The 26164-nt window shown below is 39.3% G+C and overlaps 1 protein-coding gene across 1 annotated transcript in view; it reads left to right on the top strand.

Annotated features, from left to right (window-relative positions):
- Positions 1-17868, top strand: part of galnt18b (UDP-N-acetyl-alpha-D-galactosamine:polypeptide N-acetylgalactosaminyltransferase 18b) — a 42610-nt gene extending 24742 nt beyond the window's left edge. The window contains exons 7-11 of the mRNA XM_079736382.1: positions 3105-3290; positions 4991-5128; positions 7106-7201; positions 12628-12792; positions 17456-17868. Coding sequence (XP_079592508.1) covers positions 3105-3290; positions 4991-5128; positions 7106-7201; positions 12628-12792; positions 17456-17605 — 735 coding nt within the window. The 3' untranslated portion in view covers positions 17606-17868. The remainder of the gene's footprint in view (positions 1-3104; positions 3291-4990; positions 5129-7105; positions 7202-12627; positions 12793-17455) is intronic.
- The last annotated feature ends 8296 nt before the right edge of the window (positions 17869-26164 follow it).

The raw sequence follows: 26164 nt of genomic DNA, 5'->3' as shown, positions 1-26164 counted from the left end.
GCTATTTTAAACCACTTAAAAGGCTAAAAGTAGCACGACACTTCATTCACTCAATAGGTAGATTGACAAACACAGAGATTGTGACATCCGTCAGAAACACGCAAGCTCTGTGTTCGCCAATCTACTTCGAGTCTTAAACACAAAATGGCGTCGACAGGTGATCTACTGGTGGTATTGTGTGTATAAGATGTCATTTTTAATAAACAATCTGTACACTTACAAAGTTCTCCATGCCTCGTTTTATATGTTAAGACCCTTATTATACTACCTAAGAAGTATCAGGCTACTTTTAGCCTTTTAAGTGGTTAAAAATAGCGATTTAGTTTTTACCATAACCAGTGCCCCCATCGTTCCAAGTTTATAGCTTTTTGATAGAATCGGCTTAAAACAGCCAACTGAAGAAAGCGTCTATATGCGGTTTTTGTGCTCCAAAACGAACGTTTCAACTCGTTATCATACAAAACATATCCCAAATCCATTTTACACCGGAATTATCCTTTAAGTATTCTTTGATGTTTTGCGGTTTTATCAAGAGCCGTTGGGGTAGGTTGTCATCTTCCGTCACATAAAGTTAAAATCAGCCAATGATCTGTTGCGCCTTTATCCAATGAATTTTTACAAAACATTGATTTCATAATTTAATGTTGGAAGGTACATCTTTTAATTCTGGCGAGATAAGACGTTTCTTGCTGAAAACCTGTTGCAGCTGGCAACGGCTTATATGGTGAATTAGGGAACACAGGATTGAAAGAAAAATTGAAGTGAGTTTGTAGGACACCAATGATAGATCTCAGTTTCAGGGGAGCGAGTGGGGTGAGTTGTTTCTTGAGTTGTTGTCAAGCCATTTTATTTATGCATCTGCATCAGCTTTGACACGGAGTCAGTAGTTGTTTGGATCCCATCTCGTCCCCACATCCCCACAAGCAGATGGGCCTCAAACAGAGCAGCATATCCCGAGAGATGCAGCCATGATAGCTTTGATGCATCTACCCTACATAGAAATGACCAAGGCCATTTTCCAGCCAGAGGCTTGGAGTGATCAGGCACTTCCTTCTCTTTCAGCCAAAATCACTGCAGCAGATGCAGATGGCAAGGGGCTTGCGGTAGTCAAGCAATTGTAACAATTATAACAAAGACTACTGAAATACATCGGAATACATTTTACACCCACCCACACGCACAGAGTTTTTATAGAGTCGAATCCTGCCTATTTGCTGGACATTATAAATGTTGATGGATTGGTTACTCATTATTAGCCAACATTCTTCTTTGCTTATGTATGAGCAATTAATTCTGCTCTACTACAGGATACCTGGATCCCTGCTAGGTTCAGGCCTTAAATGTGTTTACTTTTATTTTGGACAGCCGGGCTAGACTTAATGATGCTCAGTGGGAGGTTTGAGTATTGTCAGTTGTACTATATGTTTGTCCCTAATGGGGCTGATAAAACTGATGCTATACAAACTTATACACCTGGAATCAAGATAGTCCCCGGGCTTGTTCTCCAGATGAGTACTTCCACTAAACTAATCTCCTGCCCATAGCATATTGGCTGGCTATATACCTCTAGCCCTACCTCAAGAGACCCGATTGGGCGCACAATGTGTCACAGCAGAGAAATAAATTACAGAATCACAGACTTCCTCTCAACTAAGATCAACAAGCATACAACACTTAAAACTTACTTTGGTTTTGCTATTAAAATGATTTCTTGTTTCAGAAAGAAAAAGTAATAATACCAGATTGCATGAATCACCATCACTATGAGCTTGCCATTGGCTGAGTGAGGCATATTTAATCAGTGTTAAACATTTGCCAGGGTAAATACTTTGCTCTTAGAAATAAGTTGAATTGCACTGACTAGCCAATGAGTTATTGGGCATAGAGTTGCATTCATGTTTTGCCGCACGCTCAAAAACATTCAAAAATTGGGCATGAGGAGGCTGATGGTGTATAACAAAACCGATCATTTCCCACAACACCTGCAAATGTGAAGTAGTGGAACATTGCCAGTGAAGCCAGTCAGTAACAATACATCATCAGCAAACCCAAGCGGATAGCTCCATTGCCCGGCAGTATTGGTTGGGATCATTAAGGACTACCTACATCAATTATGCAAAAAGTCTAGACCGCTATGGATCTTCATTGCTCATTCACACTAAGTAGCTTGACATCAATAATGTGTATGCTATGTGCATGCATATTGTGCACATAGCGTGTATGCTACGCACATGAGTAAATGAGTAGACTATTCGTCAAGTAGACCACAAACGATTACCAAAATATTGACGATTTTCGTTTTGTAAAGTAGGTATTGATTGAGTGAAGTTCTGAAGCATGATATATAATTTAATAGTGTATATAATTGTGATGATGAACATGACTCACGTGCACACTTTCCATGTAGATGCTGGAACGCCGCTCATGTTTTCACAGTTCACTAGTAAAGCAGTTAATTGAAGATGCTTTTGTTTTCAATGTTGTTCTTTTAGACAATGTGGCTAGATTTGTAGTTGTCTCAAAAAGTAGTTTGTCTCACTGTTATCTCTGAAATTACACATAATTCTACCTATTTGTTGGCATGGTTCTGTCATTTTCCAATCATTTTCCTCAAAATATGATTGATTTATGCCTCCATAGGGATACTTAAGGGTCCTATTAGAGGAGGAGACAGGGCTTAGCGTCTGGCAGCAGAATTCCTCTCTGTAGAGCAATCACTTGGTCAATATTTCTACACAATAGGCTAATCACAAAGTACCCTTCCCTAAACAAAAGCCTAACTAAAACGCAATTAAACCAGATACATCCCATGTTTCAAAATGTTCACAATGGATGTTACATTAAAATCAGTGTTTAGAAGTGTACATCGCTAGCTCTGCAAGAGTGAAAAGCAGACAAAAGATTGCTTGGGCAGTCTCTCTGGAGTGAATGCAATGTACAAAGACTGTATAAAATGTGTCTATTAAAAGTTATTAATAGACCTAGAATACAAGTAAGTATTAGATCCCTTCTGGTCTGGCATGAAAACGTGTTCTGAATTACAATGACACTCATATATTACACTTGATGTGTTCTGTTCGTAACATTGTAATGTGTGATACCAGGTGTGGCAGTGTGGGGGCAGCGTTGAAGTCCTTCCCTGTGTCCGGGTTGCCCATATCGAGCGTGCCCATAAGCCCTACACAGAGGACCTGACATCCCATGTGAGGCGCAATGCTCTGAGAGTGGCAGAGGTGTGGATGGATGAGTTTAAAAGCCATGTTTACATGGCCTGGAACATTCCTCAGGAGGTAAGTAATGTTGCAGGCAATCCTATGGAATGGAATGTTTAAGAATGTGCAGCACTCTCCCATTTCATTTATACTAGAGTTCAGCTTTTTTTTAACTAACATGTCAACTAATTATGGATTTAATGATGATGTCCATAAACTATTTGAGGCCCGCGCAGCACTGTAAAGGATTGCTTACCTTCTAAATGAAGTCATTGAGAAAGGGTCAAGAATAGATTTATTAGAAATACAGCAAACACCAAATATACTGTTCAAACCAATGATTATGTTGGGTGTGTATCAGTGAGTGAAATGCCAAACATATTTTTCCATTGAATCATGTCATGCACATCAATCTTCTTGCCCTTTTACTTGAAAATCAATTTTGTGCTGATGGGTTGTCGACTTTGTCTTTTCAAATCCCCCTTTTTCCAATGTCTTATGTGTTATCTCCTATCTTCCACACACCTCAAAGCACCCCTTCTGTAAACTGCCTACCGACCTATAGCCTACACCCCCCCAAGGAAAGTGTATGCACACCCGATGACCCCGAGGTTGTATTCATAGTAGCTATGATGGGCCTCTATCACAGAGGTGTTATTGTCGACTCTGTACGCATGCCAGGGCAAATTAATTACGTCATCAGAGAGACCCCTAATTCACGCGCCTTGGTAATCACAGACAAAGGCGTTAAAAAAACAACGTCTGGCTGTTCTCACGGCCCTCCAAGGGTACCAAGGTCCTCAGAAGACATGTTTTGCTATGTTCCCAAGCTCCTATAGCTGCATATTGAACACTTGACGTTATCAAAAGCACTTCTGGCACCCAGCCTTCGAGATTGTCAACATAGTTGAATGTTTTGTGAAATTGTACTCCTCGTAATTATGGTTAGCCATCGCAGCTCATTACTTTTGTAATTATAATGACCTCAAAATTGCATTTCCACAACTGACCGCTGCATCAAAAATGACTTTTTATCTTTGCCCTTCTTGATATTAATTTTGTGCAATATTATAATGGGTTCTTTCGAAAGAGGATCTCACAATGAAATGAGCCCAGAAATACTTGAATACGTTAGATATTAAAACAAGTTCTCATATTAAGTATAATATTCGATTCCCTGGGGTATAATTACCCAGGATTTTCTGCACTTTCATTTTCTTTCAGCTTTTTATTTCTGAATATTTTCATATATATTCCTTCCCATCTCATTATTATATTTCAGCATGGATATTCAAATTTTTGTTTGAAATGTACGAAAAGCTGTGTTCATGATTTATTTAGTCTGGCTTTGGACCGTCTGCCTTTGATCTTCGAAACGTTCTGAATCCTTGCTTCATCCTCTTAATTAGACTCATTTGTTTCAGCTGTGGCCAATGCGACTTAATTGTTCCACCGTGTCCCTTAATTGCCAACAATCACATCGCATTAAAAATCGGTGAAGTTTCATCCAGCATGCTCTCAGTAAGAGATGCGTTGATGTTAGGTGGGTCCCAGGGGTGTATGGCTGTGTGAGTTGGGACTGGCTAAGATTTCAATTATGGAAAATATGGAAAACATACAATGGTACAGTGAACCGTAGCATAATTACCTCAATGTGTTCTTAACTGGTATTGTGATTTGTGTGTGTGTGTGTGTGTGTGGTATATGTGTGTGTGTGTGTGTGTGTGTGTGTGTGTGTGTGTGTGTGTGTGTGTGTGTGTGTGTGTGTTTGGTTACAGGACTCAGGAATAGACATCGGAGATATAAGTGAGCGTAAGGCTTTGAGGAAGAGGCTGCAGTGCAAGACATTCCGATGGTATCTGGTCAACATCTACCCTGAGATGAGGATGTATACCGAGACGATCGCATACGGCGTGGTGAGTGCAACCCTTCATCACATACGACATGTCGTTTGGGGATAGCTGTCAAGTCATTCCCAGCCAATGAGAAAGATGTTCTGCTCTAGGATCTTGACAAGATTGATTGATCATGCTTGATATTGTTCATTGTTTTGTCCACTGGCTTTATTCTGTAAAAAGAAAATAATACAGAATAAGGCCAGTGGATATATATATATATATATATATATATATATATATATATATATATATATATATATATATATATATATATCTTAGGCAATATGGATGCCAAATATATGGAAATATGAGTCCCAAGTTGAAATCCAATGAATACAGTCAAACCATGTTCCTTTTTCACCGTGCAATTACTTGTCATTATATATGCCACTTTATCTTGCCAGAAAAGACTGTGTTGCCTTTTGTCATTGAATACAATACACAGGCATTATTTGATATGTGTGAAGCTTTTGTTTAATACAATAGTTGTAATGCCATCCTGAAATCCACATCCCAATATTCTATAATGGTGCAAGTATGGAGGTCACAACAAACTGCAATGTTTTGGGTCGATAGAATATTGCTTAAAGCACTTGATGCTATGTAGAATGCAGTATGTGTTTTGCATTCTTTGCAGGGGAGAAATGCATGCTTATGACGGAATTTGAAATAATTACACAAATGTCACATGATTATTTTTGGCATGCGTACAATAAAAGGCTGAGGAGAGTGCATATATGGGAAATGCATATGGGTGCCATTGTTCCATTGTTGTGGTACCTTTGCTCATATATGTTCCTCAATATATTTGAAAAATCCCTATTGCTGAGATTAATCCCCATCTTCATATGTTTGACGGTGGAGCTTCTCCATAGGAAAACTCAAAGGGTAGATCCTGTACAGGAAATAGGTCAGCCTTATCTGAAAGGGGGAGCTGAGATAGTGCTTATTATTCTAAATGTCTTTTGCATTCAAAGGGATTTTCATTTTAATTTCAGAACTCATTTCTCAACAAACAATTTTATGACCTAGCTATGCTCTACAAGTAGAATGTTCCATTGTATATTGTTATATAGCAGTTAAACCATCTCTCAGATACTGAACACTATTTGCTTTTATTTCTGTTCACGTTTTCCGTGCCAGCGGGAATTTGATTCCTTTATAGCGTGTCCTTTTAATGTCACGTCTACACCTAATGACGCTGTCTACACGAGACAGATATCTAGGTTTAAATTTTTTTTTTCAATCTAGATGGGATCTAGATTTTTTTAAAGATTATTTTGATTGAAAAAATTGCTTTCTGTAGATTAAAAAAGAATCAGTTTACACCAAAGGCCAACACAGCGCGTCCGCACCTGTTTGTACGCATGGGTAGCTTACGGGAGTTAACACACGTACTGGGTATCAGGTCTGCTCCACATCCTTGGTTTGTCTCCGTGAATGGGTGCAGACTAGAGTTTACAAGCTTGCTTTGCTGTGGCGTACAACACCTCAGGAAGGGTTTAGACAGCGGTTGTCTCCGTCTCTCTGTCCCCCCCCCCCCCCCCGGTTAGAAGAAGAAAACATCTCTCCTGCATCGCAATCTCACAACCGTTTCAATTGGCCATTTGATGAGGGATTCAGAATGCTTTCGGAAACAGGGCCAGTCTAAGGCTCACACAAACAGCATCATGTTAAAGTTAAAATAGTTTAGTCACGAGTTATGTCGCATGCAAGCCATTCTTAATTGTCACATTTCTCAATGACACATAATGTTTTTTTCTTAAATTGTACTTAAAAGTACAGTTTAGAGTTGCTTTTACTAAGCACTGTCTTTTATGACTTTTTTATACTTACCAATAGCATAATGTCATGTAATTGGTGTGTGTGTGTGTGTGTTTGTGTGTGTGTGTGTGTGTGTGCGTGTGTGTGTGTGTGTGTGTGTGTGTGTGTGTGTGTGTGTGTGTGTGTGTGTGCGCGTGTGTGTGTGTGTGTGTGTGTGTGTGTTTTCCACAGCTAAAAAACTCAGTGAAGAATGACTTGTGTCTGGACCAGGGGCCTGAAAACGACAATGTGCCCATCTTGTATCTTTGTCATGGAATGACACCTCAGGTAGGAACACTGTTAAACACTGTTATTTATTCATATTATTAACTTATTTTTGATGATGTTGTTTATTCATCATGGTTTTATTACGGGGACAGCTGTTACTTTGCATTTTCCATTTCAAATGCTTTTTGAGACCCATGTGCTAACATCCATTTCTCTGTATTCATTTTGAGAGATACACTTTGTCTCTGCCAAACTCTGGGGAGATTATATTTCAGTGTTCATCGAACAAACTCAAAATCCAAATAGAGAAGTTGGCTGTTTTTGGAAGTGCTCGGTTAGATCTAAAATAATGCAGAACTCTTATTTTGGCAGTGCAATCTTTATACAATTTGCTTTTCTCCATTCCTATTCCTCGCTCAGCCCCCTTACTGATCCCTTGATTTCATTTGCACTGAGAACATTGTTTTCAGGGCTTGTATAACCTTGCACTGACGCAAGGAAAGTGCTTTTATGTAGTGCAGCAGCTGAAATCATATTCCTCTGGTGTCCTGAGCTAACAGGTAAATCCATTAAAGATGCTCTTGGCATTTCACATGCATCTACGTTAGTGCCGCTGTGTGAATCTAAACCGAGGTTGAAATCCTCACACTGGACTTTAAAAGGTCTTTGAGAGCTTTACAGAATCATGCTCATCACAAAGCACTTGTCACCTTTTCCTTAACAAACTAATTATCAGCAATCCCTAACACCAAGCTGCAGACCCAACTCGTTTAAAAAAACAAAAACGGATGTTTCTTGTTTACAATACTTATGTATATTGATAATAATACAAAGAACACTGAAACATTGACCCCTGTGCTTTTTTCTACCATAGACCTTCTTCTGACTTTGTAATTGCTTTTTAACTTGCTTGGACAGATGTTGGCAGCCACCATTAAAGAGGAACACTCCTTTGATCATTGTTTTATCTTCATCATATTCAAGGGGTAAAACCCCACATGGCTTCAATGCTGTCACAGACAGCAGTATCCCAGCTCACCCTTTATCATTGCCTGTGTGAACCTAATAAATGTTAAGATCAGGTTGGCTGGTCTTGCACTCACACTATTATATGAATGTATCACACACTAATGGCTGAGCTAACATAAAAGACAGACATCCTTCTATGATGAGGTTTGATGCACTTACCAAGAAGGAAGCCATCATTGATATAATTACCAAGATGAGAAATGCCACAGTTAGTTATTAACATAATTTAACCGGCATATCTCAGGCCAACAAAAAGCTATTTTCAAGCCATAGAAATATATACTCTATAATATGCCATATTTGTCCTTTTGAAAGACCTCAAATATGCTATATTATAGAGATGTATGACCTTTTAACAACTTGTTGCTCTCAACAATCACTACACAATAAATCTATCTATATACAAATATAAACATACATGTAATATATATAAACCTGAAAACCTTTTTATCAATTGTGTTAAACATGATCATGTTATGATCTATAATATTGAGGAATACTGATTAACATTCAAAAGGATAACGAGTGCCTTTTCTGGATTGTTCTGCAGACAACTGATTTGGGGATGACCTCACATGGTCTTCAGTTCCCCTTGTGATGCATGTTATACTTTAATAGTGACCAAGGGCTATAAATCAAAGTTTACTTCACTGGACAAGAAATTAATGAAGCCACACTTATGTGTAGTCTACCAATATGCTCTATTGTCAGGATTTGTTATTTTAGCATGCTATGTTTTCACTGCTTCACTGAACAAACATATTTATGATATTTAAAACAATGTACTGAATTGCAATGAATATGCATCTGCCATTGGACATTCATAATTAGTCCGGGCAATAAACCCTGAGGCTTGGCAGGACTATTCCTGGCAAGTAGATTAAAAAAGCACAAGTCACGATGAGCCTAGAGCAACATGGGAATGGATGTTTTCTGTGGAGCTAGTTCTGAAGCTCATTACACCAAGGTCCAATTTAGACTGAGGAGATCATTAACATGGCAGCGAGTTCGGCTCTTGGTGTCTTAAAGTGCGCAAGGTTTAACCAATTTATTGTAAAATGATGTGAACCTGATTAAGTCTATTATTTTAATATTAATTGCTAGATAAATCATGTATGATGTAATTCTATCTTTAAGGTTTCATTCATTTCGTGACCCAGAGCAAATCTTGATCATACATGTATAATTAAAGTATGCATTTTCTTGCTAGCAGCTTTTGGGTAAGGAAAAAAGTTAAAATTCATAATTTTAGGATTCTACACTTTGGGCCTTTCGATTTATTATGAGATGAAAAGAACAAATGAAAAAGAGGAGGGAAAAACAACAAAATGAGCTTCTTATTAAAATAAAGGTTAAATAAAGGGCATCCTACTTTCATAGACGTTTGGTTTCCGTTGACACATAAAACCGTTGAGATGTAACTCTTTTACACAAGATATTCTTTACAAGATTTCTGTCCCTGCCAAATCTAAATGCATTTTATTAAGCTTCGGATCCCGTAGGGCTCCATGTCTTATTAATATTTGTTAGAAATTGGTTCCAGTCTGCCAGTGATGTCAATTTTTCTCCAGACTCGGGACTTCTATGTCCCCAGAGAAAACCTATATTAAATATGCCCCTGTGAGCATGTGTGATGGGCCAATTTCAGGATTACATCATGATCCGCGTGCTGCCCCTGCGATTGGTTAAGCTATGCATGACAGCAAAAACCTCACCTCCAATATCAAAATAGAATGTATAGATTATTACGCTAACAAGCAGCTTATTCAAGGCCCTGCAGCAATGCGAGTTAACGGCAACTGAAAGAATCTCCAGATAAATTAAGATTTAAGTTGAAACTGAATCACATCCACTCAAATAGATGTCTTTCTTTTCTCAATGGTTTAGTGAGGACCTATTTCATTGTATTGATTGGGGTATCCGTGACAGGAAGAATGCTCGCTTGGATATCACTTTGTTCCATATCACCACATCCTCCGCCCTTCGATAAGAATACAAAGTCATCGTCCATCCCAAAGAGGAAAATGGAGAAAAAGATGATTAATTTGGCAGATTCCCTTTGTTCCATTGGTTGGTATAGATCCCCCGTTTATTATTTTAAAAAAAAAAGTTTAAGCTCAACATGGGACCAATATCTGGGGCAACATTTAAGGAAAATCATCCAGGGATTTTCTTTATTGTTTCTCACTTTCCTTTCTTAAGGCCCACTTTAAATCCTTCACTGTTGATTCAAGGAAACGATAACGCTTATGCTCCATTTGTACATGAATATTGCTTTGTTGTGATGGAGCAGAGCATGCGAGCAATTACAAGAGTGCTTTCCATTTTGGGTTGATTGTACATTTCTCTATTCTACAGAGATGCTTAGTACTTTGACCTTTTCCATTGATTTATCCATTTATACATACATACATACATGCATACATATTGAGGTTGTATTTCATTAATTGGGGGCAAATATTTAAAAAATCTTATGTATCAGGGATCACTGAAACTTCCACACTCATCGTCAATATTCACACATGGAACGTGGTAGTGCAAATGTTTTGACCAGACACACAATTTGTTTGCACATCCTGAGCCTAAAGATATAACGCCAGGACCACTTAAAGTAAGTTATATGCTGCCCAAGCAGCAGCCTTGAAGTCGATTTGTATAACTCATTTGAAGAGACAATCTAGTTGGTGATTCGCAGGAGGTTGGTGCAGACTGACCCACCATTCTGAGTCAATGGTAAGAGATATGATTTTAGTCACGTAATAATGATCCTGGTTGAACTACATTTAGTTAAAAGTAATTCAAGGATTTGGCCGGTTGGTTCAGACCCTAGGTTTGTTGTTGACATTCTCTATGTCCAAATGCAAATGTTGTGTTCGAAAATTGGGTAATTGGCGATCAACTTTATTCTAAATGAGTGTTTAGAAGATCCCATAGCGGCATTTTTATTTCACACAACCTTAGGTAAGCGCATAAAAACTACCCTAGCGAGGAGGCTTTCTCTAATAGTGCCCACAATTCCACAAGTTTTGATTCTGTGTTTACTTGCCACTGTGCATGCTTACAGAGACTGAAGCGCATAGTTACAATTCTGCGTGAAGCTAGGGGTCGCAGTATAGGAAGTCTGATAATTCTTTATTCCCCATTGTGTAATTCCAATGGGGGACAGCAAGGACTGTACGTGCATACAGTTGATGGTGCTGCCACTCAAACAGCTAAAAAAATCCATAACATTGCGAGACCACATTTTCAACGTCTGTAAAACCTATTGTGTATATATTCAGTCAGTGTCTGCTACATACATACATACATACATACATACATACATACATACATACATACATGTATACTTATATACTTTGGTGGATATATACACATTTTTATAAGATTATCTTAAATCGAAATCTACAATGACATTGTAGACTTACTCAGGAATCATCCTTGTTAACATTCTTATTGTAAACTAATGAAAATACATTCATATGCTTCTTATCTGCACACGATAAAACCAATACATCTGCTTACTACTATATCCATCGCCATTCTCCTATTCGATTATTTTGGATATAGTCCTAATTTGCATAGCAAATTCTAATTCGTCAATGCATGCATGCATGGCTGCCAGCCACTGGTAACCTGTGTTCCAAGGCTGATCGTCTAAATATATATACGGTTGAATGTTGGCGACCATATTTGAAAAAAGGCTAGAATTATGTACACAGACATGAACACACATATCACACAAGCAAACACGTATCACTCAAACATTTTGATTATTGCTGATCAATTAATCTAATTTAGGCTTTTATTGGTATGCCTGTGCTTATGGTATTTCGTTTTTGCCTACTTAACATGGGCCCACTACATAAGAGGGTTTGATTGATTGGAAGAGGCCGCAATTAGTGATGCCTCATGGCGGCTGAGTTCTTATTCATCATTCCTCTATAAATGATGAGGTGTCCACACCACATTCCCTGTGTAAGGGCTCAAGTCAGTAAGAACAAGCTAGATGCAAATCCGTTTCAAACCTAGCAACACAAAAAGAACATCCCACTTGCCTTTTCCATATTTTATGACCTGGGGCCACGTCTTTCCACCGAGGTAGAGGATGGTAAAGCAGTATTATTGTGTAGTATTGTGTGCTAAGGACATTTCAATCAGGAGACTTGTATAAAACTGAACAATATAATCTATTTAATACAATATACCGGATCCATGAAGTCTGCCGGGAAATGGCATCTCCCCCTGATTCTTGATGCCGTTGGTGGTAGATTTAGTGGCACGTTGGCGCAAATGTAGTCCTGTTTAACGCATGGAGGCTCCTGATTGGTTGAGAAATAGAGGCAAATGCAATGACACGTTGGGACAATAGAATCGACATGTAATATGAGGAGAACCGTAGGGGAATGTATTCTTCTGCTTCAGCTTCCTGAATGGTCTGATTTGGTTGTTTGTTTCAGAATGTGTACTACACCAGTACCCAGCTGCTGCACGTCGGGCTGCTCAGTCCCACCATAGACGACGATGACAACAAGTGCCTGGTGGACGTCAACAGTCGCCCGCGTCTTATTGAGTGCAGCTACGCCAGCGCCAAACGCATGAAGCTGCACTGGCTCTTCACGCAGGTGGGCAGCACCCGTGTTAGCTCCTGCACACACACACACACACACACACACACACACACACACACACACACACACACACACACACACACACACACACACACACACACACGCTCACACACACACACACACACACACACACACACACACACACACACACACACACGCTCACACACACACACACACACACACACACACACACACACACGCATACATACAGACACATAAAGAGATGGTGGTGGTGACCACAGTAATCATTTTTGTTGAAAACATTTATCTTTGTACCAATTTATATTGGTGCACAAGCTTTACCTGAAGAGCTCCTTTTACACAAAATGAGCAGCTCAGAGTAGTAGATGTTGGTTTACTTTTAGTCTCTTCCGGATGGTAATGTTTGCTGTCGAAGTAAGCTAAGCATTTGATTGCATTTAGAGATGAACAGGATCTCGTCTAAATCAGAGACTTGATGTCAAGTGTCTGACAGAAGGATACATGAAGACATAGATGGACAGATAAGGGAAGTTGCAGTCAGCAATCAGCAATAAGAAAAAGCAGAGTGCATTGTAAACGCGCCTCACCCAGTCACACCAAAAGAGGCAGTTACTTAGGTCCCAGGGATCTAGTGTTGAGTATGTGTCCAAAACCAAAAGGCCTAGGGTTTCATCTGGCTGCAGTATAATCATTAAGAGCCGACAGGGTCGCCCAGATTGCAAAGAGATTTCAAGGCTGACCGAATCTCTCCCATTACTGTGAGCCAATGTGGGCTAACTACCCTCTCTGTCCTCCTTATCAGCCTTTTACAGTTGCATTCCCCAAAAAAATAAAGTCACAATACGCTTTTGGTGAATTTCAGACTGTGTATTTATTATTACTATGACAAAACATAATAACACATAGGAAGATTCGTTATAAAAAATGTCATACGGATTAAAGAATGATACAAAATATTCAGAATTTAATCAACTCTGTCCTACTTTTGTTTCCTTTATCGGTTCTCCAGTCTACGCTTTCAACAGTATTCAGTTAAGCAGATTTGGAGGATGAGGTAGTAAGCAGGAGGTTGGGGGAGGGAGAAGGTTGGCTCGGAGCCCTGGATGGACTTCTTGCGTTCAATCTATGAATCCCTGTTCTGGACCTGGAGAGTTAGGAAGCAGTGAGGACCCGGGGCAGTGGAGGGTGTAGATGAAGAATGCCGTGAGAGACAGGTTGAAAGGGAGGGTTTAAATACAGGTAGTTATGGGTAGGTAGAGGAACAGGTTGTGTTCTCCCGAGCATATGTTTCGAGAACTTTCTCTTACTAACGCGATAGATTCTAGGATAACATGCTGTCGACTGCATAGGGGTGACCTTGAACCTAAGACACTTCAAATCTTCGATAGAAAGACATTTAGTGGACGTCATCCTTAGCAGTTTGATGTCTAGGGAAAAAATAGTGTGTGTTTAACAGTATGAAATTTAATTGGGAGAATTGGAGTGCTAAATGAGTGACAGTATTGCATGGCTTATAGAAGTAAATGCCTATAAATTATACAATGTTCTTGGGTGGGGGTTGGTGATTGACTCTATCTTTTCATTTCGAAACCATTCGAGATTATGTGAAAATTGTAAAATGCAAACTGTGTCAACAGCAGCTGTCATATCACACCGCTTATGCTGGTTAAAATGATTCACTCCGTCGGTACTTGGTAGTGCATTTTTGCTGTTCTGCTAGTGTGAACGCTGCTGTGTGAATGGTTTATTCACATTCGTCCTAAATTTGGAATCAGTTAAACGCTTCTGCATCCTCTTTATCGATGCAGGATTTTCCATGATCGGATGTGAATACCGTGCATATTCAGACAGAAAAACCTGAGTCTCCCCAGAAACCAGCAACTGTTTGATTGCATAGATGTTTTATATTCATTAGGAAGTATATTATATTAGCCTATAGTATAGTATATTAGGCAAAAAGTAGCCTATATTGCATAAATCATATTAAAGGCTGATGCTGACATGAACGGACGTGCACAATTTCTTCATATTATGACAAGTTCATAATTTTCAAGCATTTCAACCATCCGAAAGTCACAAAGAATCTGGCGACATTTAACTGCATATATATATCAAATATATGCTAAATTATTCGACGATCAATCGAAGATGGGTCTGGCCTGACAAATCAGATTCAACTATGCAAAATCTCAGTCGAGGACACCCCTAGTAGTGAATAACACCCAACTCAAACTTTCTAAGCATGAGGATAGAGGACTTCTATTTGCACCAGTGAACCAGTTTCCATGGTGTGTGTGAAAAAGGAGCCGCACGCCTGATCTCTGAGAAAAGGCATTCATTATTGATGCCATTGCTGAAGTGTTTCGCTCAAACGGAAGAAGGCAGCCTTGATGAAACCGGAGCATCTTAAGGGAGCGCTGCGCGCTAACATCTCGGCTCATCAAAACATAATGGAGGAAAGACGCTCTCCTGCCTTTTTTCCGTAGTCCCCGTGTTTCAGCGTAAATTACCGTGTTGTAACCACCTTTCAAATGAAGGAAGAAAAAAAATATATAGCAATGTACCCAAGTTAAATGTGACAACATTTCCATGGGTGTGTTGAATTGTTTAAGCAGTCTGTGAAATGCAACGGGCGTGGAGTTAAGAGATGAATTACGCTTTTGTGTTGCCCTAGAGATGTGTGGGGATGAGGAAATTTGAGCTGCTTGCCCTATTATCATTGTTATTATTGTTTTTTTGGCCCGTTGAATGTACTTCCAAAATGAAGGACTCTAATTCTCAATTATTTAAAACTTACTTCAATATACTTCAAGGCAAGGCAAGGCAAGGCAAGGCATTTTGTATAGGGCATTTCTTACATCAAGCAGTTCAATGTGCTTTACAGAGAAAAAAACAACAGTATCATTTATAGTGAAGAAGTACATGCAAAGAATATAATGAAAGTCCTTCAATGAAATTACATTCCATTTCTGTAAAGTCGGTTCCGCTAGATGCCACTCAATTTAACTCACTGCTCTTTTAATAATAACTGAAGTTTAGAAATAGAATATTATTATATTTGTTGAAATTCTTTAACATCCTGACAGCAATCAATAAATAAAATGCTCTGACAAACAAATCATACTAATCTGGTATCTGTTGTTGGCCAGAAATAAGCTCATCCAACCATTTCATTTGGCCTGAATGAAATCATTAGATGGCCTTCCTGTCTGTCCACCTACATACCCGTCTACCTGTGAGCACTCTGCCCCGGCTCTTATTATCCAGGTTCCGAGTCTTCCCCAAGGCAGACCTACTGCTAAAACAAGCTAGCTAGTCACATGTTTTGGGGAGTGGCTTTGGAGGAAAGCCTGCAGTAAGGGTCAGATCTTTGAGTTTCTAAATCTAGCTTGCTCTCGCTGGTTTCTCCAAATTGCCTACCCTAGCTTTACAGTACTGTACGAGAAGCAATCTGTCATCACGTTGTTCAACCACCCAGCACGACTTGACCCCTGTGACTTTTCTGCGTACAAATGTAGAGCTGTCAGGTGCTTGTCTTTCTCATTTCTCTGCCTAGAGCTCTAACCATCTTCCGTGTCTCCGCGGGCCACTACTGCAGAATACTTGGACTTTGACTAGTTGCTCTTGCCAGTCTTTAAATGATGAGGAGGCCCTGAGGAGAAGACCCTGAATTCCTCAGACCTCGAAAACCTGTCGAAGTTAATATTATGAAGTCCAATTCATCTTTCAAATTTAGTTGGATTTTCATGAATGTTCTTTCTTCTTTCTTCGGCGGCCTTCTCTTCACAAGGAAACTTTCAGTAGAGTACTCCTCAAGAGAACTATGCAAATGCTGTGTGTGGCACTGTGTCTCTCTAGAAGTGAGTGGCAGTGACATGAAAAGTGTTTTTATATGAAGCTGTGCTTTTGTAATCTTCTAAGGTTCCAGGAACACAAAGCTACATTACAAGATGAATCAAAACAAAGTAGGTTGCGGTGTCAGCAGCTAATTGCATTGAGATGGGTAGGGTCTCTTCATTGTTAAATTTGCAGCCAAATGTATTGCATGAATCAGTCTATAAATGATGTAAAAAGCAGATAGAATGCTCATACTTACAGGATCGCACTCAATCACTGACTCACTCACACACACACTTACTCGTATGTACAGACACACACCCACACATTATTTCATGTGTCATTTTCTTGACGCACCAATAAATGTCATGGTTTTAAAAATACAACCGGGATAAAATCATACTGCATTCCCTATATGGTTCAATTCCATTTTGAGACAAATGATTCATGCCATCTGAACTCTATGTAGCTGCAGTTGCTTGGAGCCAGAATAAGAAGTTATGGTCCATGACAAGCTGACCATGACGACCTCAGCTGATTAACCAGGCATCTAGCAGCGGTCCTCTTTTTTCTTTTTTTTTCTCTTTTCGGGTATTTCTCTTAAAACATGTCCATGTTTTAAAGTGACATGTGGATGTGACTGTCTTGTGGATGTGAATGTGATTTGCCTGAAGGCCATGCTGCAGTCATTTGGCAGGGCCCAAGTGTCTGTCCAGTCGGGTCAGCTAGATGGCCAGGCAAAATGCTAGCGTTCTTTTTCTTTTGCCAAACGCAAGAGGGCTACATCCCGCACAGAATACACATTAATTTCCTTGTTTGTTTGTTCAATATATTTCAGGGTGGAGCTATTCAGAACAGGAAATCGAAAAGGTGCCTGGAGCTCGCTGAGAGCGATGAGAACGAGTTTGGCTACCATCTGGCTCTTCAGAAATGCACAGGGCAGAAATGGTCCATCACCAACACACTGCTTAGCAGCTCCTTAAGATGAGCCTATGCAGAGAGAGATCACGTGTGTGTGTGCGTGTGTGTGTGTGTGTGTGTGTGTGTGTGTGTGTGTGTGTGTGTGTGTGTTGTGTGTCATATTATCCACCATGATGTCCACAATGTACAGGTGACATTACATGATAAATGTTAAACATTGTATTTCCCTCACAGGGTCAGTGTTAGCTGGCTCCTATCTTGGATCTGGCGTGTAGTTACTCTTATGTTTTGAAATGTTTGACTATGAAGTCTAATTTTTTCCCAAAGTATTGCTTGTCATTGCTACTATGTAGCAAGGTTTAAAAAAAAAAACTGCTGTAATTGTTTTTAATTTTAGTTTCTTTCTTATTAGTTGACGTTTTTTGTGTCTCAGGTTTCTACATAGTTTTATAAAGCAATTATGCTGTACAATTTGAGAGAAGGCCTACACGTTGGAGTACACTGTCTTTTCTAAGTATGAATATTATGATTATTTATAATATATAGTAATAAAAGAGTACAAACATGTTAAGTGTATCTTGTTTTTTGTTCAACTGTAACAGATCAAATATGATAACACTTGTGTATTCATTCCCATGCATGCACACAAAAAACATACAAGGGAAAAATAGAAAGCTACGAGAATCGAAGGGTAGGTCATGCAGTCTGTAATGACCAAAGCCAGGGAAGAAGCATTGAATCAAGGCCTATTTCTGCTCTGTTGTTCATCTAGGGAGATGAGGGAGGTCCAAGTCTTTACCGTGCCAGACCTTATTACATCCACGGCCAGACCTTAAAATATAAAAGGAAACCTTCTTTCATCACAGAACCTCCCTAACCAACATATCTTAGCATGCATGCTGCTTCTGCATGCCTGCATGCATTGATCATGATTATTTTTAAGTTGATGTGACCAAAAGAAAATAGATTGATGTGTTGCCACCAGTATTCCTTGCCCAAAGAACATTCATACTCTTTTCTGCATATTTCAGATAGTCTTTGAACAAACAACATGTTTGTATTTGGGTTTTAGTTGCTTTTTTCTTTTACTTATTCATTCCATATTGTACCAAAAAGGTTTTCAAATCTAATGAAGAGGGTTATATATAAAAAAAATCTAAAATCCTGACGTTTTGGAGTACACATTCCATCCATAATACATCTCTATTTGTTAATCTGAAATCCTCATGCTATTCAGGGAAAACCATTCTTCCCGGAAACCTGTGTGGAATAGGGTTTCTTTAGGAGATAGTGATTAGGAGGATGTAGAGGGGTCAGTGCAGGCCAGGGCGGTGCCGTTTTACCCTGAAGGGATGTTTCTCTCGCTCGCCACACATAAGGCTGGCAGCAGCTTATTCTGCCATTGCATAGACCTCAAACGTCTGCATAGGTCCAGCATAGTGCTTCATCATTTTTGAATCAGGCGAGTACTTGATTTGACTGCAAGGTATACATAAACCTAAATTGTGCCCTTAACCATAAAATAAATTATTCCCATGCAATAATTATTCATTGAAAGTGATTTGAAGTACATTATTATATCTAACAAATAAGTAAATAAGTAAGCAAATTATTATTCCAATTACATCTGCTGTTTTTGAAGAGAAGATTAAGAATGCACTAAATCGTATTTAGGCTAAAGGATTCCTCATTACTTTATTACTCGTGTTCCCTTCGGGGGTGTTGGGTGTGTTTAGTGAGATGGCTTAGCAACAGTCCTGTAGATGCATCTTTCCCTCAAGTCCAAGTCATCCTAGGACATGAGTCGGAGCAGTATTAACATTGAGAACAACAAGAAGGAAACATGCAAACGAATGCCATTTTCAGCTCGCAATTTTCCCTCCATTGGTAAATAAAGATCAGAGATTAAACTCACACTCTGTAGGCAATTACAATCTGTCAGGACTGTTCAGTTCATAGTGTCTCAGATGTCTGCAAATCTGTCGCATGGATAAAACATGTAGCTATGGCAACAGGAAAGAAATATTTAAGACATTAACTCTTACATTTAGCAACAAAGTCAAACGTCGGGCTGTATGATGAGCCACTTTTTCACACCCCTGTGCACTCAGCTTCCTCACAGCATGGTTGAGCAATATAGCGATGCAGAAGCTCGAAAATCCCTTGATTGGCTATACATCATCATTCCCCTTACATCTACCATGCCAAATAATCTGCTTAACCGCAGCAACATGTAGATTTAGACACACTATGGAGAACAATGTGCTCTAAGTAACCCCCGAGACATTCATTACAGCTTTTCTTGAAAATCTGCATAGTTTAGCAGCATTTTATTTTATTCCACCCTCATTCCCCTGCAGTCTTGCAAAGAATACATTTCCCTGTTTCTGTCCAAGAACACACTTTGTGGTTTTCTGTTTTGTTTACAGCTGCTCTCCAAAAGACTGAAAACTAAACAATAGATAACACCTCAATAAACACCTGCCCCGCCCCCCACACTCCCAGAGTGTTATCCTACATTTAAGAAATCATAATCTATAATATATTTTCCACCTGCCAGCATCCCACTACAATCTATAAATAAACCACATACCTTAAATTGCCAATAATATGCATTGATGGCACCGCAAGGTACAGGCAGCAGCTGAATATATTCCCAATACATGCAGCATACTGTTGTACAGATCTGATCCATTCCCTACAAAAACACATTCTCATGTGGCCCAAACATCTGGGAGGGAACATGGTTAGCATGCAAGTGCTTCTTATCTTTTTTTCATCTTATATCTATATTCTTAAATAGCTGATGGTCTGTATGTTGGCAGATGGATTATTCTACTCTCAAACCAAAATCATATTTTGATGCAATATTATTCTTGGAGGTATACCATTTTAATATACATTCACACTTAACCCACACCTCTAAACTGCAATAAAACCTTATGATATATGACATCCTAAAATCCCCAGCTCATAAGAAAAAATATATTATCAATAGATTGCCTCTTGCTTTATTCCCCTGTCCCCAGTGACCTTGGGGCTCTATTTAACTACGTGCTTATAGAGTTTACTATGCTACACTCTATACCAGGGGTCTCAAACTCAACTTACCTGGGGGCCGCTGGAGGTAGAGTCTGGGTCAGGCTGGGCCGCATCAAGTATTCCACAGAAAAAAGGAGCACAACTGACCCAATCTAAGATAATGATCGGGCTATAATTAGATAACGTTGGCTATGTAATCGCTGACAACAGGGGACAATTCATAGTCGTTGGTGGAAACCAGGACATTTTAGCGTCCTTTGGCTTTTGTCGGGACTCAGGACACGCAACTCAAAAATTGGGACTGTCCCGGCAAAACCGGGACATCTGATCACCCTACCACAAGTGATAAAAAAGCGTGGCAAGCGACTCAGCAGAAATGTGCGTTCGACAACAACGTGCGGGCCGCACTAACACTGAATTTTGATGTCAAGTAGAGAGCCACAAAATATCATCCCGCAGGCCTCAATTGGCCCCCGGGCCGCGAGTTTGAGACCCCTGCTCTATACAGTCTCTCTATACTAAGAGATCCCAGGCTGAGTTGAGTTGTTATCACCTTTATGCTCCCTCTTGGCAACAACATAACATTTGATTGTGGTGTGGAGGATTTTTCAGACCATGCATTTCAATGAAAATGCTCTCCGTAGTAGTTAATTCTATGAAAAAACGTTTTACCTTTTGGCCTTTCACAAGGTTTTCTTCAAATGGCACAAAGACTGCATTTAGCTTCTGTCGACTCAAAACACTTAGTGCATCACATTCTCACATACCCACATTAATACACTGAAGATTAATAGCTGTAATAGGTGTGAAAAGAAATACAGCCTGAGCACAGAAATAGCTTAATACCGAGATACAAGAGAAAAAAACAAGTAGAAAGAAAGAAATGAAAAGTGGAAAATATATATTGTATTTCTTCCTGAAGTCCAATCATCAAGTCGTATCTACTGACAGGATTTCAGATTCCTATATGAACAATTGGCCATGAACCTGCCAGTGAAAAAACACAATATCTTTTAATCCTCTCTAAATTACAAGGAAATCCATCAATAACCTACTTCTGAATGACCCGTAGAATTCCATTAGAGGAATGTCATGAAGAGATTGCTTGCCATATTAAAAATCCCACCAAGCTTTATTTATGTTTGAACCACCAACCGTTCAGTTCATTCATGATGTTTGCTTTTGCTCCCCCCCCCTTTAGTGTGTGTGTGTGTGTGTGTGTGGGGGGGGGGGTGCACAGTTTGCATAGTCAACAAATTAGTATTAACACCTGTACATGGTCCCACCTGTACATGGTATTAACATCTGCATATGGTAGTAGCCCCTGCACATGGCCTTAACACGTGTAAATGGTAGTAACCCCTGCACATGGTATTAACAGCTGCATATGGTAGCAACCCATGCACATGGTATTAACACTTACACATGGTAGCACCTGTCCATGGTATCAACACATTGACATGGTAGCATCTGTACATGGTATTAACATATTTACATGGTAGTAACCTTTGAAAATGGTCTTAACACTGCAACCCCTGCACATGGTACTAACACATGTTATTAACACGTTTTCATGGTAACACGGTACCATGTACATGGTGCCAGCTGCACATGGTACCACTTTTACCTGGTCACACTGTGTCTGTTTATGCCTGTACATGGAATGACCTGTATGTAGTATCACCTGTAAATGGTATTTAAATCATGTACATGGTATCACAAGTAAATGGTAATAACACGTGTAACACATGTCTCTATGTGTGTGTGTGTGTGTGTGTGTGTGCGTGTGCGTGCGTGCGTGCGTGCGGTGATTTGTGTACAATTTGCATGAACATGGTACCACATGCATATGGTATTAACACCTGCACATGGTAACAGCGGTACATGGACCAGGTGTTTTAACACCAACCTGCTGGGATAGCGGTTCCTCGACATCAGCATCAATACCTTTTGGTTCCAGGTGCATGATCAGAGAGCTGGTATTTGGGAGCCTGGGGCCATGAACACCAGCTTGTTGTGAGGGAGTCTGCAGCTCGCAAATCTGCACGAGAGAGAGCTGAGCAGCTAGTGGGGTATTGCACCATGTCAGCAGTGATAGACCAAGGTGTGCAGAACAGAAATATGGGTGAGTTAGGTATAACGTTTCTAGTGTGGTGGACATTTTGAAATTCAAATGAAACGCATGCATGTCAACAGAAATATGGGTGAGTTAGGTATAACGTTTCTAGTGTGATGGACATTTTGAAATTCAAATGAAACGCATGTCATTTCAAACTTGAACATCGCCATGCCGTTGACCATGTCAGTGCAAGTATTGCTGGACCTGGAAATGTTTCATGGCACAGAAGGATACTGGACATATTTTGGAAAAAATACTACCAATGGTACAATGGTAATCTTATTGTATCTTATTTTTGCATCGCTAGAAAACTAACTTGATACAACTCACTGTGTTTTCAAGTCCTTTCTTATTATTTTTAAACCATAACACCAGTAAAACTTAAATAATAATTAGTGTCATGGGACTATGTATGGTATTTTGGTTATCAGTAGGCTCTGAGTTTTTCAATGCGGCATACAACATCTAACCTATGTCAACAGAAAAATCTATATCAAGTAGAAAAGCAGCGCGTGATTTGTCTTCATCTAGTGCTCAAAAGCAACAACATCAAACAAACTGCTTTTGGGTTAAAGGCGAGAATTTGATCATTTTTCAGCGTAAACTCACTGTAGTAAGAAGTGCTTACGGAACAGACAAGAGAATGATGAAAGAAATTGTGATTAATGGTATGCTGTTACCAAGGTCCTGGAAGAAGAGGGCAAGGCAGTCTCCTTCCAGTCGAGTTGAACTTTTTGGTAACATGCTTATCAGATCAACTAGCAATACAATCAACAACAAACCCGATGACAGCGTGGACCTTGCCTGAGGGCACAGATTTGACAGGATCGTCGAACTGGAAGTGCTAAGGACAAGGAATCAGACATGCAGGTGTGCATTCAGCTTTGTATTACATGGACTGCCACTCCACACCTCCCCCCATTTAGTGATTTTCTGAAAGCATAATATTCTGTCTAGGGAAAGGTTGTAGTTATATAAAAAGATGTGGTTGAGCCTTAATTTATCAGCATTCCTTCAAGGTGCTTTATTAGAGTTTTTTTTATAGTTTTTATTAGAGTTTTTTAGAGGGTATAAATTATCTATAATATAAAATGCTGGTTTGTTTTTCACCCAGACAGCAGAGTCAAAACGTTTTTTGTCAATATTTCTAAGAAGTACTCACTTTGAATATTACAAGGTGAATTTTTTTTATCTGTATGCGCCTTTCTATGGATTTGTTACCCTAGTGCCATTGTCAGTGGGTCATTGCATTAGGCCTTTATATTTGTAAACCAATGACAGGATGTTGTGATAAAAGAATCGAGAGTTCTAGCTTTGACATTTCAGCAAGAGGGGATGACCCCATGCTAATGGAAACAATTTCTGTACTGTGAATCTTCAGTAGCCTATTGAGAAGCAGAAAACTATTGGAACCCCTGTTCAGTCTCATCCACACATATTTCTGAAATGTACAGTGAAGGAGAAAGGGAACAGTGTGTGTGCGGGTGACTGCAGTGCCAGGGGACTGACAACTCACCAACAGGTCAGCCCATCAGTCTAACACAGTGCCTGGGCACAACTTCACGTCACATCACACAATGTGTGCTGTCTGACTGAACACAAACCAATAAGACAGCGAGGGCAACGAGAGGGTGCACGTGTTTGCCTGAAAGCTGGCAATCCTGCCTACCACAATGGTGTTATTGTGTTGCAAGCATTGTACAATAGCTACAAGGCAACAAGTATGCCTCCATCCTGAATGAATCCTCTTACCCTATAGCATTTGTTATCTCAGGTCAGTACACTTGACATGTTGTGTCATTTTACCCCAACATTATGTTTTTTTATGGTATAAAAAAATAATAAAAAAATAATAATAATAATAAAAAAATAAAATATTACATAACATATAATTGAATACCATGATATGCGTGACAGTGAGGAAAGGGAAAGGAAAAAAACAAGAATTAATTGTAAAAGTACCTGCTTGGGGCTGTGTATTGGGAAATCATAATCTTGATTAAATAAATAGTGGAAGGCATTGCCACCCAACACCCCCTCACACACACACACACACACACACACACACATGCACATTCTACACTTTCTACTTAAAAGAGCCTTAGAAAACATCAGTCCAAGACCTTGTTAATTGAAAAACTTTCAGATTCATGACTGAAACAGCCTTTGTTATTCTCCTTCTTCCCTTTTTGTCTCCTTTTTGCGTTTTGTCTTTGTGAAAAGCTGGTGACATCACATTTTTACACTGATAACATGAAACTATTGTTTTTAGCTAAATGGTGGTGCTATAAGTAGAGCATCTGTGTGTGTGTGTGTGTGTGTGTGTGTGTGTGTGTGTGTGTGTGTGTGTGTGTGTGTGTGTGCGTGTGTTTGTAAAAATAAAGAGAGATATATAGGTTTAAATTGAATATAGGTTTAAATGAGTAGCTTTATTATTGTGGTGGTATTATTTGTTTTTTATAAATGCCACATACATTAAGGAGCTGCCTATTCATTTTAATAAAACTTGCAAACCAAGCATATACACATAAGAGCTGCTAGAACTTCCAAACCTCAAAGACTAAATTGGCCCTTTATTATTGTGCTGTTCATAGCAGGCTCATGAAATTCTAAGAGCAAGACCTATAGCCTACCCAGAGAAGGGTTCACCCAGCAAGGTGTGTTTGTATTTGTTGTGGTCACTTTATAGGCTACTCAACAAAAATATTTTTTGGGCAGGACTGTAGCATTTAAATTAGTTATGATATCAAGTTGGATGCAAGCTCATCTTCTGCTGCTGAGGGGTTGTTTTTCTTATCCACATGTTGGCTCAAGAAGAAAGGCATATTGATTGAGCTTCTGCAATACTCTCACATATATATTTTTCAGTTTTAAGCCAATAGGTATGGGAACATATACATATTTTTTAATTTGGGGAAGAAAAGGCTATAATAAATTATAAATGGACTATCGAACTTTAACTACATGGAGCTTCGCTTGGTTGTTGTTCTGAAACTTGATAGAAGATCAAATGCCAATTTATAGAGCTATGGACATGATCTGAACTATCTGGTCAGATCAGATATGAAGCAATTATCAAATGACTTTCAAATTGCAACACTGGTTAGCATTTTACTGCATGCTATATATTTATGTGACCATCTTCCTTGTATGGTTTTCCATATCTTTTTAATGGACAAAGTATTTTTATCTTATTTCTTACTGTACTGTTACTTGCCCTCATCCGGTCCTATCGGCTCAATAACAACACATATTTCAAACTACTTTGGTACCTGGTGTCCATTGCCCATGCATTGATTTCACTTGTTCCTCATTTCTCATCAGCGAGACGAATCATTAAGTCTGAACATGCAGGGCTAACTGGCATACTTGCTCACCCCTGCCCACATCAGTCGCTCCCTGACATTGCTTCGTAAACAACGTGCAATAAACAATGTGACAATGATTCAGAATTCTCAGAGTAGG

This window comes from Pollachius pollachius (assembly GCF_949987615.1).
Source record: "Pollachius pollachius genome assembly, chromosome: 5".
Lineage (NCBI taxonomy): Eukaryota > Metazoa > Chordata > Actinopteri > Gadiformes > Gadidae > Pollachius > Pollachius pollachius.
Note: the sequence above shows the minus strand (reverse complement) of the source record. Positions and strands in the feature narration are given on the sequence as shown.